The sequence below is a fragment of the Patella vulgata genome, chromosome 5 (assembly GCF_932274485.2).
Source record: "Patella vulgata chromosome 5, xgPatVulg1.2, whole genome shotgun sequence".
Classification (NCBI taxonomy): domain Eukaryota; kingdom Metazoa; phylum Mollusca; class Gastropoda; family Patellidae; genus Patella; species Patella vulgata.
This window is the reverse complement of record NC_065883.2, coordinates 76076841-76096427: the sequence shown is the minus strand read 5'-3', so window position 1 is coordinate 76096427 and position 19587 is coordinate 76076841. Positions and strand designations below refer to the sequence as shown.

At 38.1% G+C, this 19587-nt stretch overlaps 1 protein-coding gene across 1 annotated transcript; it reads left to right on the top strand.

Annotated features, from left to right (window-relative positions):
• The first annotated feature begins 2 nt into the window (after window positions 1-2).
• Window positions 3-13994, top strand: LOC126821324 (ribosomal oxygenase 1). Its single transcript, XM_050549730.1, has 12 exons — window positions 3-343; window positions 2820-2975; window positions 5002-5206; window positions 6916-7094; window positions 7659-7789; window positions 8282-8387; window positions 9800-9913; window positions 10806-10912; window positions 11146-11253; window positions 11758-11792; window positions 13088-13266; window positions 13941-13994. The coding sequence occupies exons 1-12, from the start codon at window positions 296-298 to the stop codon at window positions 13992-13994; spliced, it is 1422 nt and encodes a 473-aa protein (XP_050405687.1). The 5' UTR covers window positions 3-295.
• The last annotated feature ends 5593 nt before the right edge of the window (window positions 13995-19587 follow it).

The following is a 19587-nucleotide window of genomic DNA, read 5'->3' as shown; positions in this document are numbered from 1 at the left end:
TCGTAAGCATCCATGTGGTCAGAATTTGATTTGAACAACCCGGCGACTGTTTGTTCAAATTTCCAATCATGACCTAAAATATTTCTTTGGCCTGTGTAGAGTAATTGTTTAAAAGGAAATTCTGAAGTGGAAAATACGTATCGACAACATTTGAATACATTTGATTGTCGATCCAGGTTTATAATACGTTTAATTTGCATTGGCAAGTTCGAAGTTGCTGCAGATTTCATAGCAAAAACAAACGGAACGGAAACGAGTTTTGTTTTTAAATTTTTTTTAATATAATTATATCAGAATGAAGAAAATGTCAGCCTTTTCAGTTTTTTCCGGAAAGTCGAAAAGGGTACTAAATTAATCTTTTCTATTTTATTTACAGATGTAGTATGGTTGACTTTTTTATATTATTGAGAAAAGTCATATCTTATGATATGAAAGAATCTGCGGTCTTTACTGCTTCAGTCCATTTGTTTTCATATCTTCTAGCCAATGTGACATGTGTGTAGTGATGTTGTCAACACTACATGTATTTACACCTATAAAAGAGCCTATATAATCTTAAGAAATGCCTTACTCAATGTGTACGACTGCACTATAGAAACAAACTCTCTTGGAATTGTGACACACCAAAAATCGTGAGAGTCTGTCAACCGATGCACAATTGTCCAAAGAACAGTAAGACAACCCCCATCTAATTTCAAAAGAATAAGTATGTCAATTTTCATGTTGATCCTGTCCCAAAAACAAGAAAATTAAATTGGGAATTTTGTTGTTTAAAAGTGAGGAATAAAAACCATGCCACTTGACTCAGTGACAGACAATATGATCCAAAGTGCATATATTAAACCATTCGACCACCCAACCATATGAGAAGTCAAATACATCTTTCTTAATTTTTGACTGAAGTTTGAGGCAGAGAAAGCTCCTCAGAATTGTCAGTGTTGCAGGAAGAAATTGTCTAGTTGGCTTGATGGTATAAAACTGAGGTTCTTTACACATGTTGGCGTGTACATAAACGAACCTGTTGACAGTCAGAATTTGTGAATAAGATAAAACTATACAGCTGCTGTTTGGTCAAAATGTCTTTGATAGCTCACTGCATGGCGTATACTAAGGTTGCAACGATATCAAAATATTTTATTATTCCAGTTGCTGAACCCGAGTACGATTCGTTATAATATATTATGAGAAAAGAGACTGGATGATCAGTTATAACAGTTGCCTAGCATCTTCTGCCACACTGGAAATGAACTTGTCAGAGTTACTATCGATGAATGTTATTGATTTAAAATAACGTCTATTCTCTCGTTAATCAGTGGTCTGGCGATTATTAGATTTATCGCGATAACTGAACAAATCTCCCGATATACCAGGGATGGCGATTATCTGATTTTGGACCGATACTATATTATAATTTAAAAAATAATCACGATTATGCGGCACCCCCGGGGTATCACTGCAACCTTAGCGTATACCTGTCTTGATTGGTACAATAACCCAGTTCAGTCAGCGGGGGTTGAATTGCCGAATGGTTAGCATGTGCGCATTGTATCATAATGTCTGTCATTAAGGCTGTGCAAAAATATCGATATAATCGATAATCGGTAGAAGTTATTTAGCGATATGATAATCGATATTGAAATTCAAATATCGATTATCGGTATATTTACCTTCTGACGGCAAGTTACGGTCACTTTCACATGACTGAACTTGCCGTAGTCTGGCATGCAGACGAATGAACGAATACAAAACGTCAACACAACAACTATCTTCCCCCTCTGCTTACAAACTGGCACATTTTAAATATATATTATTGTAAAAAAACTAAACTTTAAGATTAAATACATTATTTTAATATTTTCGTTGTTTTTGTTGTTATTACTAGTTGAAACTAAAATAGGTCACGCACTTTGTGAACAATGACGATCGCACGTGATATAGTAAAATTAGAATTATCTCCCTTCTTTGCTCTTGATTGATTTGTAGAGAAATTGTCTGCTTTCACGATAAAACTAATTGTATTATTAATGATCAACTCAGCTTTTATTACTAAATCATGTCAGATACAGCCCATACAAAACACGTTTTTGACTTCCCGGGAAAATATCTATATCTCTCGTAATTTCTTGGAAGAATTCTACTTTGGTTTTCGTCAAAATTAACCAATCATAAAAATTCTACTTTGAAAGCCGGTAATTATTTTTTTATTGTCCAATCAATAGACGCCTTCTATTATATTTTATTATATTATTAGTAACACTGTGTGATCGCCAGTAACTTGCAAAGAGAAACCATGTATTGTCTTTGTATTTATCGGAGATATTGGAATAAAAAAAAGGTTCAAATGAATCAAGAACAAAACTTAGAATAATACTCAAGTTAATCCTACATTTAGCAACTAATTATTTTACATTAATTGATTTTTTTTCGTACATCGGCACAGTATTAGACTAGGATAATAACACTACTGTAACTCGATCAACACAAATAACAGGTCGGTAAAGTTCGTTTTTTCCGGAAGAATGATAATGGATTATTATCGATAATCGCTGACAAATTCTTGCCGATAATCGATAGTGAAATTTCATATCGATTCCCAGCCTTATCTGTCATTGACTCAATTGTTGTGGTTTCGATTCCCCGGTTGTACGTGACAAGAAGTAGGGTCGCATGTCCAACCTCGTGGGTTTTCTCCGGATCCTCTGGTTTTTTCCCCTACTAAAAAAACCCTATGTGCAAGCGAATTATTGAAATAAACTTGAACCATATGTTAGTCCCTACCTACTTCTCGTTTATTTTTATAATTGATTTGACTGTTTCAGACCAAAGCTATGACAGAACTGGACCAAGGTAAAGAAACACCGGATATTGACGAGAACAAAAGTCGTGGGAAATCTAATTTACGTAGAGCAGACAGTACACCAACAGTTCCTGGGGATTTAAAAAAAGAATCTGGAACAAAAGGAAAAAAGATTTTGGTACTTAAGTTTCTATTTTAAAATATCTTAATGTGGCAGTAAAAGGGATATTTAATGATTTTAGACAGTATAGTAAAACTGAAATAACACGTAAATATTCCTTATTACCACATTCTAAATTGTTGTCCCCTTGTCAGTGGTGCAAGACGGAGGACATTACAAGGGCAGCTGTCTAGTTGTTCAGATGGGACAAAAAACCAAGATCCCTTGTATACATTGACGTGCACGTAAAAGATCACTTGGCAGTTGGAATTCGGTATAAGAGTTGGCCATAGTGCCGCTGTCCGGGCAAAATTTTCCTCAAAGCACTCTGTATGGTGTATGCCCGTCTTCATTATCCCAGTCGGAGCAGAACAATAGAACATTTCATTTCTAAATTGTTGCAAAGATTATTAACAGATGTATAAGGTACATGTAGTTTGAATAAATTATGCCGTTCATGTTTAATAATAAATATTGCCGAGATAATCAAGGCTATACTCAGCAACTATATTCCTTCCACCTGTTGACTGAGTCTGGACAATCAAAGCTATATTCAGCAACTATATTCATTCACTTGTTGACCGAGCCTGGAAATAAAGCATATATCAGACATTGTCAGGTACCGTACTAATTCAGCCACAATCCCTCTGTTGTTTGTCATTTTTTTAATCATAGTTTTCATGATATTTATTTACGATACTTTCTTAGTTTGAAAGGATGAGCTTTGGAAGGAATGAAATGAAATGGGGTTTAACGTCCTGCTGTGTCTGGTCGGCAGTGCTACGGTCTATTCTTATATTGAATTCTAATGGTCAAGGATTCTTTTAAGTGCACGCCAATGAAAAAACAGAACCTCAGTTTTGGTCGTATCCATCCGTAGGACTGCGTTGTCTAGGGCTTGCCACGAGACGCGAGTAATTACTCGCGCGCATGCTACGCTCGCGTAAAACCAAATTTACGTGAGTGATTAAGTACTCGCGCAAATATAAAAAATAATTTAATCAGAAATAATTGAATATCGTAATATAAAAAGCCGTAAACAATTTGTATGCCTTCATATCGATGCACTATTGCGCACGCGGCGTGTCTTTCCAGTGCCAACTGTTGTTACTAAAAATACTTTGAGACGCGTACTGCCAGGCGGTTTTTAAGCGGATGTCCTTTGCCGTGTCTGGATAATCAAACATTGAGCGGATGTTGTCGATTCTATTAATAGCAATTCTTTCGATCCCGCATCTTTTCTGCAAATTGATGGGATTGAAATTGTTTTGCCTGTTCTTTTACCTTTCTAAGCTTTACCCGAATCCCCTCAGCACGCCAACGATGGCAAAGGGAAGCCCAGTTTCTCTTGCAACGTTCTTGTCATGGGAAGACGATTTACAGATAATATTACTGCCAAGGAAATAAAAGAGTATGCATTGTCATTGTGTGTGAAATAGCTTTATTCAACGTCTGCTTCCACCGAAGTGACAATAACATTGCCATTAGGCACATGAAATTTAAATGGCTACTCACGCACATCATTCTGTGTGAGTAAATACATGTACTCGCCTCACTCGCGCAAGTCTATATTTGCGTGAGTAGTCATCTACTCGCCTCCAATTTGCTCGTGGCAAGCCCTGGTTGTCCCTTGGCAGGCGTTACATCCTGCATCACTGACAAGGGGTAACCATTCTGAAAATCGTGATGAACTTTCTCGACCACACCAGGACCAAACACGGGACCTCCAGGTTAGCGAGAAAACTTCTTGTTCACTGAGCCACTACGAATCCTGGAAGAAATAAAGGCTTAAACTCATAAACTAGTCTAGTATCACTGTAAACCGAGTATCATTTAATCTTGTGTATTTAGCACTAGTTTCTTTCACATTCATTATCAAAATTGAATGGTCAGCTTTAAACCGGACACAAGTACAAATGAGATGATTTGGGTGATTTTTTACAAAGTTTTAAACAAAGATTTCATATTGAAAGAATGTGAAGATTAAATGATACCCAGGTTACAGTGTATGTTGTGCTGTGAAATGATAACTTTATTTTTATAGAAAGTGTTAAAAGGAGGAAGTTTACGTAGTACATTCCGAGGGAAAGGTCGTCCATCTATTTTACCAGAAGGCCATGTTCCGAGTCCGTATATCGCGAATGATGCAGTAAGTAACGGTATTGAGTTGACAGCACTAAAGAAAAATGGCGACTTTGGAAGTATAACCAGTATGATATCAGTTGATAAAAAGACTAAAAATTCACCAAGTAAGATATTTATTTTTTTTATCCTTAAAACTGCTGTTGTTTATTGTAATATAGTGTCCAGATGATCAAGACTACTTTGTTCATATTGATTAAGTTTACACATCATGTGACTCTAGTGTCTGGTTAATCTGGATTGTAGATAGGTGTAGACAAGACACCAGTGGATGCACGAGAGTGGCTCAGCAACACATGGTTGTTTGTTGGTCATTCAATCTGATTATCCCAAAGTTGTTATATGGGACTGTAAGAGTATATCTGACAAAAGAGAACACAAGATAAATAGAAACAGTCCGTACATTCACATGTGTTTATTCATTCTATACTTATAAAAACATATTAATGCACCGACTTTTTCTATTTTTCTTTCATGTTCTCTTATCTAGTGACAGTCAATTTTTTTGATGAATTGTCAGATATCCTCTCACAGTCTCACACAACAACTTTCGGTCTTCGAAGGAATTATTAGTGAGCAGAAATTCGCCCATGTATCTGTTATCACCCGTCACTTCAGTCAGTTATATACATGTAGAGGGATAACTCATGTTTTCCTTTTGCGTTCGTCACTTCCGATTGTTGAAACATTGATTGCGCATCTATTGTAGAAATGATCTGTGATAGAATAATATTTGGCACGTGTTTAACCAGTTCTATCACATATGTGATAATGACTGGCACCAATATTGTCCTGTAACTCAATGGCATAGTCAACCCTTATGATCTGAAATTACACCCACATTCCCTTTACATTGCAGAGGAGTTTTGTAATTACACTGAAGCACTTGTATGTAGAGAGGTGTCGCTTTTTTTTATGTCGACTTATAAGGGTCCCACAAACAGTGTTAAAGCAGCAATAAATCTAGATGCAAGTCGAATAATTTGCCATCATTAATCAACACTAAAATCATAGTTGACTATTCATCAATTAAAATTTAAAAGTCCTATCAGTTTAATGTCTATAACATCGCTAATTATAAATAAACTTTATGTTGATAGTCAGTCAATTTAAGGGGGGTTGGATGGCCGAATGGTTAGCACGAGCACGCTGTATCATGAGGTCTGTCATTGAGTCAACTGGCGTGGTTTCGAATCCCTGGTTGTACGTGACAAGGAGTAGGGTCGCCTGTCCAACCTCGTGGGTTTTCTCCGGGTCCTCCGGTTTCCTCCCACTGCTAAACACCCCTATGCACAAGCTAATTATTGAAATAAAATTAAACCATATGTTAGTCCCGTTAAACCCCATTTCTCTCTCTCTCTCTCTCTCTCTCCAGTCAATTTAAATATGAGAGTTTTCACGAATTGTATTTGAGAAATGTTAAAGTTATGTTAGTTTCAGTAAGTTAGTAGTTGATCATAATACAGTATGTTTTAATTCCATGCAAAGACAGAGGGGTTGGGTGGTCTTGTTGATTAACGCATAAAATCAAAAGGTCTGTCATTGATTCAAATGACGTGTTTTTGATTCCCCACTTGTACGTGACAAGGAGTAGGGTGGCCTGTCCAATTTCATGGGTTTCTCTGGGTTCTCCAGTTTCCTACCACTGCTAAAAAACCCTACGCGCAAGCAACTATTGAACTCGTTCTCTCTCTCTATCTTTCACCTGCACCCCCCTCCTCCCCCACATGCAAAGACTGGACATGGTTGTTTTTTCTAGATTGCTACTTTAATAATGATATCCAAGTGTGTAAGTGATTTCTATTTTATTTTATAGACAGATCAAAAGATGATGATAAAATAAAAGGTAAAAGTCCAGCATCTCCACGTAATCAGAAAGGTAAAACACAGGTAACTCCACGAGTTACTCGTACATCACCAACTAAACGTCACCTTGAATCACCAGATGTACCATCAAAGAAAAAGAAAAAAGACGTACCTGAAGAACAAATCGAGGTAATATTTCACATGTAGTTTATTCAGACTTCTTGGGGGGGCGGGGGGATAGCCAAATGGTTAGCATGTGCACGCTGTATCATAAGGTCTGTTATTGAGTCAACTGGCGTGGTTTCGATTCCCTGGTTGTACTTGACAAGGAGTAGGGTCGCCTGTCCAACCTCGTGGGTTTTCTCAAGGTTCACCGGTTTCCTTCCACTGCTAAAGACCCATATGCGCAAGCAAATTATTGAAATAAAATTAAACCATATGTTAGTCCCGAAATCACCTAGTTTATATTGAGTGGAAGTTAAACCCTATTTATCTCTTACTTCTTTCGATTTATATCATATCATGCAATAATTGGCGATCATGTTTGATCCGACTCCCTTTTCTATTTCCATAACTTTTACTCCGAAAAACTAGCAGTTAGCCGTCCATACTGTGTCCACATGGAACTTCCTACTTTCTATGTTAGGGTTAGGGTCAGGTATTTAAGATTAAAACCTATAACACAAAAATGGGAGTCACATCAAACATGAATGCCCAATAATTTTGTATTATATTTTTTTGTTTGTTCAAAAGGAACCAGCAGAAGGTCCATCAACAAAACCCGAATTAGCTTCTCGATTACCCTATATGTTTGACAGTTCTAAAGAAGCCAAGAAATTATTTGAATGTATTATAAATCCTGTTAAACTGGACAGATTTTTCTCGTGAGTTGATTTAGATTTGCTTTTTCCAGCGTTTTTTGTATTAATTGAACTGTCCGATTACATAATTTGGTGTGGAGACCTAAGCAGATTTTTCTAGCTTGATTTCCACTTGCCAGGGAAGGAAGAACTGATGTAGTGGACTGTAGCCATAGTGAGTCAGTGAGTATTCTACTGGCTCACTAAGCAAGGTTCCATCCTGATTCTGGTCAAGGGAGTTCGAACCTGGTTTGGATATTCCGGCGTGGTTTCCCCTTGTCAGTGGTGCAGGACGGTCGGAGGGCCTGACAAGGACAGCTGTCTAGTCGTTCGGATGAGACAAAAAAACGAGGTCCCGTGTACATATTGGCGTGCACGTAAAAGATCCCTTGGCAGTTGGAATCCGATATGAGAGTAGGCCATAGGGTCGCTGCCCTGGCAAAATTTCCCGTCTCCATTATCCCTTGTCTGAGCAGAAAAGTAGGATGTTAAACCCTATTTCATTTCTTATTTTAGAGAATTTTGGGAAAGGAAACCTCTACTTATACAACGATATAAGCTGACGCCATATTATAATGATGGTTGGTTTAGTACAGCGGAACTCGATCATATCCTCCGACAGGTTGGTATTAACTCATGAATATACAGGTCACAATTACTGATTATTCTCTAAGTCTTTATCAAGAATAATGTAATATGAAAGTTTGTGGGAGGTTGGATGGCCGAATGGTTAGCATGTGCGCTCTGTATCATAAGGCCTGTCATTGAGTCAACTGGTGTGGTTTCGAATCCCCGGTTGTATGTGACAAGGAGTAGGGTCGCCAGTCCAACCTTGTGGGTTTTCTCCGGGTCCTCCGGTTTCCTCCCACTGCTAAAGGCCCCTACGCGCAAGCGAATTATTGAAATAAAATTAAACCATATGTTAGTCCCGAAATGACCTAGTTTGTGTCAAGTGGACTTTAAACCCCATTTCTCTCTCTCTATGAAAGTTCGTTTGTTTCTGGAGTTTTACATCTACTTCCACCAAGGGCGATATCGTAGACCAGTGTTTCTTAAGACACTTGTCAGAAGAAGCCACAAAAATAGGTTTGGTGCAGCTTTTTTGGGTAAGACACAGTGTCTTTGCAGGGAAGCACCCAAGGTGAATTTCAAAGAAGAAAGCTCTGGGTGTTAGAAATAAAAATAGCGAGCATGCACAGTCTGGCCCGCTTTGCCATAAATCTATGATCCGTAATATGTAAATATAACAAGACAATATATACATGTACTCAACAATACTTGATTAATGCTGACCAACCAGAGATACCCTCCTAATTACCTTGAAACCTAACTTAATTAAGGTAATCTTTGAGAGAATACTCTTCGAAACGTCGCCCAAATAAATCAGTAATTGTTCTTCCATAAGTATGTGTTATAGTTTATAGTAATCTTTTAGAGGCATTTAGTAACTATTTAGACATAGACTTTAGACATATTAACTATAACACATACTTATGGAAAAACAGCTACTTATTTATATGTGTTATAGTTAATTAATTAAGGTAATGTAATTATGAAAGTGATCAAGGTTGATAAGGGTAATGCTAATAATAACATCCAATATGAAATAGACCACTTTACCTGAAAATAAAACAAATGAAAAAAGATGAAATTTAATTAATATTATTGTTGAAATAACGTAGAGGTAATGTGATTTCACTTGAATACATCTTTTGGGGGGTTGGATGGTCGAATGGTTAGCGCGTTTGCATTGCATCATAAGGTCTGTCATTGACTCAACTGTCATGGTTTCGATTCCCCAGTTGTGTGTGACAAGGAGTAGGGTCGTCTGTCCAACCTCGTGGGTTTTCTCCGGGTCCTCCGGTTTCCGCCCACTGCTAAAGACCCCTACGCGCAAGCGAATTAATGAAATAAGATTAAACCATATGTTAGTCTCGAATTAACCTAGTTTGTGTCAAGTGGAGGTTAAACTCTCTCTCTCTCTCTTTTAATACATGTTTGACTTTGATATGAATTATTTGTTTTACTATACAGGAGAATATACAGTACAGTGTCAATCTAGATGTTACATCATACGAGAACGGTAAACGTGAAACACATAACCCTATAGGTCGAGCCTACGCACCTGTTGTTTGGGACTACTATCAGGTAACTTTCTTTTTACAATATATTTAGTACTTTTAAGCACCTGTGTCGACCAACAGGCTTGTAAATGTTAGTTGAATTAAAGACATTTCTTTAAAGAGCATTTATCTGAGATCCAGCTCTGTTGATAGTCTGTAACAGGGAAAATCTTTCAAAAACTACATTAAACATACATTATGCAAGAGCTAAATCTTTCTATTGCAGGTCTTTCTTTAGACCTTAAATGTTATATAAATTATTAATTAGACATTAATGAACTTACCAAGACCATAATTAACTCTCAATGCCATCAGATGTCTGTGATATTTAGTGGATTTAAATACATTTTGTGGTTGATGAAATAACCAGTCCGTCCACATTTTATTTGTCGATGCTCCACAAATCTTGTTTCGTTTTGATATTGACGCATGTCGGACCTTTAACATCCTGGATTATGTCTCCCCCCACCCATTATACGAAAATCGATTTGTGTTTTTTAGCTTGTTCTCTGTCCATCTCTTGCAAAATGTAGATGTATCTTGCATGGCAACAGCTTGAAGGCATTGTTCTGCTATGACTGATGCCATGACCACTATTATGACTGATACTGATGTTATGATTGATGTCATGACTGATGCTATGACTGCTGTTATGATTGATGCTATGACTGATGTTATGACTGATGTTGTGGAATTTTGAATATTATTCACCATGTCTTGTCTGGTTCGACAATTTAGGATGTTTAGAAAATAATGTCGCACATTTCCGGAATATACCTTCGAAATTCCATCACTATTTAAGACTGATGCTATATCTGATGTTATGACTAATGCCATGACTGATGTTATGACTGATGCCTTGACTGATGCTATGACTGCTGTTATGACTGATGCTATGACTGATGCTATATTTACAGAGTGGCTGTTCTCTGCGATTACTTAATCCACAGACGTACAGTAGAAGAGTATGGAAATTATTATCAGTATTACAAGAATATTTTGGTTGTTGTGTTGGTGCCAACATGTAAGTTTCTTACAGTTATAGATATCGGTTGTGCGTCAAGTTATAGGGAGCGATTTGTTGCAAGGTTCTAGAGTAGGATTTGTGAGAGAACAGTTTGAAGCTAGTTGTGTGTAAAGTTCTCATACCCACGAATAATATAGATTTGTTATTATATTGTAGAGTATGAGTATAATATAGATATATTATTATATTGTAGAGTATATGTATAATATAGATACATTATTATATTGTAGATATTTAACGCCACCCGGTACACAAGGTTTCGCACCACATTACGATGATATAGAAGCCTTTATTCTACAACTAGAAGGAAGAAAAAACTGGAAATTGTACGCCACAAGGTAAGATTTGTGTGATTTAACAAGTACAGTCGTAGTATGGACCACAAACTGACCATGTTGTTGGATAAAATTCAAAAATCTAATTCCCCAAATCTTCTTAATTATATTCCAAGAGAGCCAAATTGTATTTATATACTTTAGTTTTGTCTCATTGAACTATATGTAAGTCTCTCTTTTTCAAATTTATGTTGGTTTATGGGGAATGAGTTGCTCCTTTAGACAAACCTTGTAGGGTTTCTCTTGGTTCTCCAGTTTCCTCCCACTGTTAAAGACCCCTACGTGCAAGCAAATTATTGAAATTGAACCATGTGTTAGTCCCGAAATACCCTAGTTTGTGACGAGTGGAGATTAAACCCCATTTCTCTCTCTCTATAGACAAACTAAAAATTTCAGCATTATGAAGTAACGTAGATATTTTATAAGAAAATAAAAGACGACCACAACTATGGTCGGCATTAATTTACAAAATTTTCATCCTGTTTTAGTATTTTTTTTATTTTACAGAACTGGATCTGAAAAGTTACCAAGATTTTCTAGTGGTAAGATAATTATTATTATTATTTATTTTATATAATACAAAATGATCAGTGTTTCTCCTACAGTGTTTCCCAATTTAGGGGGGGATCCACATGGAAAAGGCTAGTCCGTGAAAAGAGGATAGCCAAATATAATTCAGTATTAAATTGTGGGTATTTGGACACTAATAAAAATTGGCAATCATCTTGCTATGTATTGATGTTTATATTAAGACATTCCGTTTAGGGTTGATGAAAAATTAATGTGAAAGGAAGTTGATGGCACATGCCCATAGTTCTAACGCATCTTATAGAAAATCTGACTGAAAAAAGTAAATGCTGGTTATACAAATTTGTGACTATTTGTTTTTTATGAATTTGACAATCTGATTAAAACACAGATCCAATTTCGTTTCGTTTTTATAGTTCAAAATTTCGATTTTACTTGTCTTTACTAGACTTGGATCTGGAAGCGTTGTTATTTAACTCGTGTTCTGCTTGAAATGAGGGGTCAGCCTGTCGAATCGAGCGTTTGACCTTTTTTTGCGCGGAACTGTCGGTAGACATTAGCGGCAATAGAAATCAAAACAAAGCAAAAGTAGATGAAAAATACATGGCGGTCGCCAATTGGTTAATCGAATGACTGATGTAATCGGGTCAAATGTCGCTTGCTTGGTACCTGACGTCATAGAATGTGAACTCCCACTATAACTTGTTAGATCTACATGTAGTGTAGGCCATCGGAAGTATAAAAAAACGAAACGAAATATAGATCTATATTTTAATTAGATTGTAAATTTGAAAGACTGTGTTACGTAAAAAAAAAATACTGACTTGATAGGCTGTAGCCATGGTGACTCAGTGAGTATTCTACTGGCTCACAAACCAGGTTCCAACATGATGCTGGTCGAGAGAGTTCGAACCTGGTTTGGGGGATGACAGTGGCTAAGTAGGTAAGACGCTGGGTCGCTAGCCTGGCAGTTGGGTGTTCGATCCCAGCATGGGCCGAAAGAGGCCATCAAGATTTCCCAGCATGGTTCCCCCTTGTCAGTGATGCAGGATGGAAGACCTGATAAGGTCAGCTGTCTAGTTGTTCGGATGGGATGAAAAAAAACAAGGTCTCATGTACACGTTGGCGTGCAAGTAAAAGATGCCCAGGCAGTTGGAATTTGATATAAGAGTAGGCCGTAGTGTTGCGCTGTGGGCAAAATTTTCCTTATAGCACACTGTATGGCGTATGCCCGTCTTCATTAGCCCAGTTTGGAGCAGAACAGTAGGATGTTAAACCCCATTTCATTTTATTTCTGTTTGTTGTGTAGAAAATCTTAACGAAGCCGATCTTGGAGAGCCGATATTGAACAGAGTTTTAGAAGCGGGGGATTTGTTGTATTTTCCAAGAGGGACGATCCATCAAGCTTCGGCACTCGAAGATTCACATTCCCTACATATAACTGTTTCATGCTACCAGAAAAACAGCTGGTTTGACTTCTTTGAAAAGGTGAGTTGAATCGTCGTATTATATTGATTGTTTCCCATTGAACTATCAAGGTGTTGAATTATGTTCAATTCTAAATGCCATTCAAAGATTATACAAATACGAGCGTATGTCTTATCTCTCTCTCTCTTTGATCCCTGCATTGGCCGAGAAAGTTCATCCAGATTTTCCGGCGTGGTTGCCCCTTGTCAGTGATGCAGGATGAAGGGCCTGACAAGGACAGCTATCTAGTCCTTCAGATGATACGAAAAACCGAGGTCCCGTGTATACATTGGAATGCACGTAAAAGATCCCTTGGCAGTTGGAATTCGATATAAGAGTAGGCGATAGTGCCGCTGCCCAGGCAAAATTTCCCTCATAGCACACTGTATGGCGTATGCCCGTCTTCATTAGCCCAGCATAGGAGCAGAACAGTAGGACGTTAAACACCATTTCATTCATTCATTCATTCATTCATTCTCTCTCTCTTTAATCTTTCAATAGTCCATGAAATTATATGTATATCTTACATCAGTAAAATGTAACAAAACAAAAAATGATATGATTAACTAATTTCAATAATAATCAAAAGGAATGTTATTATTTTTTATTCATATAAAAGATAGGATGAGGCTTTATTTCAGTTTTATTTTAGAGCCCTACAGAATGAACCTTAAAATTATATTATATTGTTTTAGTTATTACCAAGAGCCCTACAGAATGAACCTTTATATTATATTATATTGTTTTAGTTATTACAGAGAGCCCTACAGAATGAAAAATAAAATTATATTATACTATTCAAAAAAAGTAGGGGATATTTGATTTTTAAGTGTTATTAAAGTCACCTAATGAAACTGACGAAGAAACAAATGACAAAATGAAATGAAGTTCACATTCATCGATTTATTCCAAATGATCGTTAGACTAAGTAAGGCACAGACTGACCATTATAAGGGTAAAATGATACCCGGGGTCAAACAGCAAAGTTACCACAGCACCACAACCAAGTCAGTAACGGGTAAATCCTCCTCTGTTTGCCAAACAAGCATTGTTCCGACGTGGCATATTCCTAATGAGACGTCTAAGGTCATTTTGGTCCAGATTGTCCCATTCCTGTTGCAACGCAGCAGCAAGTTCTTGGACATTGGCAGGACGTTGTTGACGTTGACGTAACCTCTGTCCAAGCATGTCCCAGACATGCTCGATGGGGGAGAGGTCGGGACTCAGTGCTGGCCAAGGTAATGTGGTGATGTTCTGTTGTTGGAGGTAACCTGTAACGATCCTGGCCCTGTGACATCTTGCGTTGTCATCCTGGAAAATGAAACGGCGGCCATGACGTCGTGCGAACGGCACAACATGGACTGCCAAGATGTTGTCCCGGTAGTACTGGCCTGTAACACGCCCTGCAACAACATGTAAAGCCGTTCTTCCAGCAACAGTGATGCCTCCCCACACCATAACAGAACCACCCCCAAATCGATCATGTCTGATGACGTTAACGTCTTGGAAGCGCTCGTTTCGACGACGCCACACCCTCCTACGTCTGTCCAAAAAATCAACAGTGAACCTTGACTCATCTGAAAACATCACATTGCTCCAGCGTCGATTATCCCAGTGTTGACGATCCCTACACCAACGACGTCTTGCCTGAATGTGATGATCTCTCAAACAAGGGATCACGCGAGGACGTCGGGCGCGAAGGTGACTCCTATGCAGTCGATTCCGAATCGTCTGGCCACTCACTCTCACACCAGTGTCTGTTTGAAGACGAGCGCTGATCTGATTTGCTGTGATGACACGATTTCTCAAGGCCAAGGTACGGATAAATCGATCCTGGGCTTGAGTTGTCGCCCTTGGTCGACCTGAGCGTGGTCTGTCCTGTACAGATTGTGTATCACGGTATCTGGACCATAGCCTGCTTATGACAAACTGAGAAACATTCATCGTCCGCGCCACAACCGCCTGTGTTGTGCCGATCTGTAGCATGCCAAGGGCACGTAACCTTTCATTTTGGGTAAGCCGACGCATATCAAAATTTGTTTTCTGGTCACTAAAACAATTAAACTGATGTTTCCACCCTGGAATTCAATGCCACAATGACTGTAACATTCAAAGTCAGAGTCGTGCAAATCTTGGGTTGGACCCCCATGATGATCCCAAGCATCACCTGCATTCTATGCGGTAGCTATTGGTGCGTTTGGGCGTCACATGTAACTGGAAATGTTTCTTCTGTTAGGTTCTATAGTGACTTTTTTCGTAGTCATTTGCATATTTTAGTATTATGCCCCCAAAATCAAATATCCCCTACTTTTTTTGAATAGTATATATTGTTTTAGTTATTACAGAGAGCCCTACAGAATGAACCTTAAAATTATATTATATTGTTTTAGTTATTACCAAGAGCCCTACAGAATGAACCTTTATTTTATATTATATTGTTTTAGTTATTACAGAGAGCCCTACAGAATGAACCTTAAAATTATATTATATTGTTTTAGTTATTACCAAGAGCCCTACAGAATGAACCTTTATTTTATATTATATTGTTTTAGTTATTACCAAATGCCCTACAGAATGAACCTTTTGTTTTAGTTATTACCAAGAGCTCTACAGATCGCTTATGAAGAAGATGTAGAATTACGTAAGGGAGTTCCACTAAATTATTTACAAAATATGGGAGTGGTCAATTCAGATAAGGTAATCTATATCTAACAGTTAATAACTCTTAATTCTCTCTTCAGTGGTTTCTGTTGGATAAAATCTGAATAACTCACATACTCTAATGTTGTCTTAGTGAAAACTGTGCCAGAGTCTGATCATCACTGCATTATAAAAGTCTGGTGGTTCACCAAAACAAGGGGGGGGGGGGGGTGGTAACCGAATGATTAGTGCTTACAGGTTGTATCATTAGGTCTGTCACTGACTCAACTGTTGGTTGTATGTGACAAAAATTGTGGGTGTTCGCCGGGTCCTCCAGTTAACTCCCACTGTGCGAGTGTATTATTGTAATAAAATTGAACCATGTGGTGGTCACGAAATAACCTAGTGTGTGTCAAGCGGAGGTAAAACCCCAACTCTCTCTCTCTCTCTCTCTCTCTCTCTCTCTCTCTCTCTCTCTCACCAAAACCTAATCCAAGCTAGCTGTAAGTAATTGGTCAGCGACTGGTACCAACAAGTAGTTGCATGAAATATGTCTATGCGCTCTTACAACTGACTGGAACTGATTTTTTTACCAGATGGTACCAGGTGCTCCTGTTCTAATTTTTGGAATACACTTGTGGCCAGTTTCTTTGGTCTGTACATGGTCAAGAAATTAACATATGAACATGAAAATAAATTGGGGGGGGTGGATGACTGAATGGTTAGCACGTGCGCGCTGTATCATAAGGCCTGTCATTGAGTCAACTGGCGTGGTTTCGATTCCCTGGTTGTACGTAACAAGGAGTAGGGGCGCCTGTCCAACCTCGTGGGTTTTCTCCGGGTCCTCCGGTTTCCACCCCTATGTGCAAGCGAATTATTGAAATAAAATTAAACCATATGTTAGTCCCGAAATGACCTAGTTTGTGTTGAGTGGACGTTAAACCCCATTTCTCTCTCTCTCTCTGAAAATTAATTATTTGAATTTGTTTTATTTATAATACATGTATTTGAATTTGTTTTTGCTTAATATAATATATTTGGCGTTTCAGGAAACTCCAGAAAGAAAGATGATATTGGGTAAAGTAGAGAAATTGATGACTAGTATATTTAAAAATGCACCAATAGATGCAGCATTTGATCAGATGGGACGAGGTTTTATACATGATAGTTTACCTCCAGTTTTATCTGAATGTAAGTTGTTAAAACAGTTTTATCTGAATGTAAGTAGCTAAAACAGTTTTAGCTGAATGTAAGTAGTTAAAACAGTTTTAGCTGAGTGTAAGTACATGTAGTTAAAACAGTTTTAGGTGAATGTAAGTAGTTAAAGCAGTTTTAGCTGAATGTAAGTACATGTAGTTAGAACAGTTTTAGCTGAATGTAAGTACAAGTGGTTAAAGCAGTTTTATCTGAATGTTAGTAGTTAAAGCGGTTTTATCTGAATGTTAGTAGTTAAAGCAGTTTTATCTGAATGTTAGTAGTTAAAGCAGTTTTATCTGAATGTTGGTAGTTAAAGCAGTTTTATCTGAATGTTAGTAGCTAAAACAGTTTTATCTGAATATAAGTAGTTCAATTAGTTATCTGAATGCATGCATCAAATTTTTTTTATCTGAATGTCAGTATGAATATAAGTATTTAGAACAATTAGTTAAAACAGTTCTATCTGAATGTAAATAGCTAAAACAGTTCTACCTGAATGTGGGAATCACGGTGGCTAAGTGGGTAAGATGCTGGCTCGCTAGTCTGGAGGTCGGGTGTTCGATCCCTGCATTGGCTGAGAAAGTTCATCCAAATTTTCCGGCGTGGTTCTCCCTTGCCAGTGATGCAGGACGGAGGGCCTGACAAGGACAGCTGTCTAGTTGTTCGGATGGAACGGAAAACCAAGGTCCCATGTACACATTAGCGTGCAAGTTAAAGATCCCTTGGCAGTTGGAATTCGATATAAGAGTAGGCCATAATTCCACTGTCCGGGCAAAATTTCCTTCATAGCACACTGTATGGCGTAAACCCGTCTTCGTAAGCCCACTTCAGAGCAGAACAGTAGGACGTTAAACCCCATTTCATTTCATTTCTACCTGAATGTAATTAGTTAAAGCAGTTCTACCTGATTGTAATTAGTTAAAACAGTTCTGTCTAAATGTAGTTAGTTAAAACAATTTTATCTTAATATAGATAGTTAAAACAATTTTATCTGAATGTAAATAGCTAAAACATATTATTTGTGTAACAGCTGAGAAATCATGTAGTATCCATGGCACCGGTGAGAGATGGGATAGCAAACGTAATCAAGTTACCAGTATGGTGGAGATTGAACCAGATTCGATGGTCAAAATAATACGACAAGGTGCTCTTAGGTTCGTACATACATATATTTTTTATTTATTTATTGTACTTTATCTACGATGGCTAAGTGAGCAAGAAGCTGGCTCGCTAGCCTGGAGGTCGGGTGTTCGATCACTGCATTGGCCAAGAAAGTTCATCAGGATATTTGGACCTTGTCTCACCTTGTCAGTGGTGCAGTACGGAGGAATGACAAGGACAGCTGTCTAGTCGTTCGGATGGGACAAAAACTGAAGTCCCGTGTATACATTGGCGAGCATGTAAAAGATCCCTTGGCAGTAAGAATTCAATTTAAAAGAGTAGGCCATAGTGCCACTGCTTGGGCAAAATTTCCCTCATAGCACACTGATGGCGTATGCCCTTCTTCAATAACCTGGTTGGAGCAGAACAGAACAGTCGGACGTTAAATCCCATTTCATTTTATTGTTTTCTTTGACATGAAATTACTCCCGATTTATTAAAGACAGATTTATACACACATCATGATTTAAATTAATTGTAGGTTGGTTTTAGAGGAAGATCAAGTCCATGTTTATCATAATTTAGAGAATTCACGAATTTATCAGGGAGTTGAACCACAGTTTGTTGATATACCATTAGAAGTAAGTTTTACTTATTACATATAGAATGGATGGATGGGGGCGGGGGAGATAGAGTGTAACGTCCACTCAACACAAACTAGGTCATTTCGGGACTAACACATGTTTCAATTTTATTTCAATAATTCGCTTGTGCGTAGGGATCTTTAGCAGAGGGAGAAAACCGGATGACCCACGCGGTTGGACAGGCGACCCTATTCCTTGTCACGTTCAACCGGGGATTCGAAACCACGCTAGTTGACTCAATGACAGGCCTTGTGATACAACACGCACATGCTAACCATTCGGCCATGGAATCCCCTTGATGGGGCAAGTGGTGTAACACGTATACTTCATGATCTGAAACACATGTGTTACACCACACGGCCCATCCATCCCTTCTATATGATCTGCATTTGCTGTTGCTGCCGCTGAAAGATGGAATGCACTCCCAGTTGAACGCTTCAAATCTCGATTAAAAACTCATCTTTTCAAAATTCACTACAGAAATTGAAAAAAAAAACCCAACAAAACTTAGAGCCAAAAGACTTTTGTATAGTTGTATGTGCTATGAGCACGATTTGTGGATTTGGCGCTATATAAATGGACTTATATTGTTATTGGTCGAGAAAGTTCATCTGGATTTTCCGACATGGTTTCTCCTTTTCCGTGGTGCAGGACGGAGGGCCTGACAAGGACAGCTGTCTAGTCATTCTGGTGAGACGAAAAACCAAGGTCCCGTGTATACATTGGAGAGCACGTAATATAGTGCCCCTGCCCAGGCAAA

Bases quoted from the DNA above. Each gene is read 5' to 3' on its own strand.
- LOC126821324 (XM_050549730.1), top strand. From the start codon at position 296: ATGAAGAAAATGTCAGCCTTTTCAGTTTTTTCCGGAAAGTCGAAAAGG. The intron at 344-2,819 runs GTACTAAATTAA...TGACTGTTTCAG, and splicing joins TTTCCGGAAAGTCGAAAAGG to ACCAAAGCTATGACAGAACT. The intron at 8,388-9,799 runs GTTGGTATTAAC...TTTACTATACAG, and splicing joins TCGATCATATCCTCCGACAG to GAGAATATACAGTACAGTGT.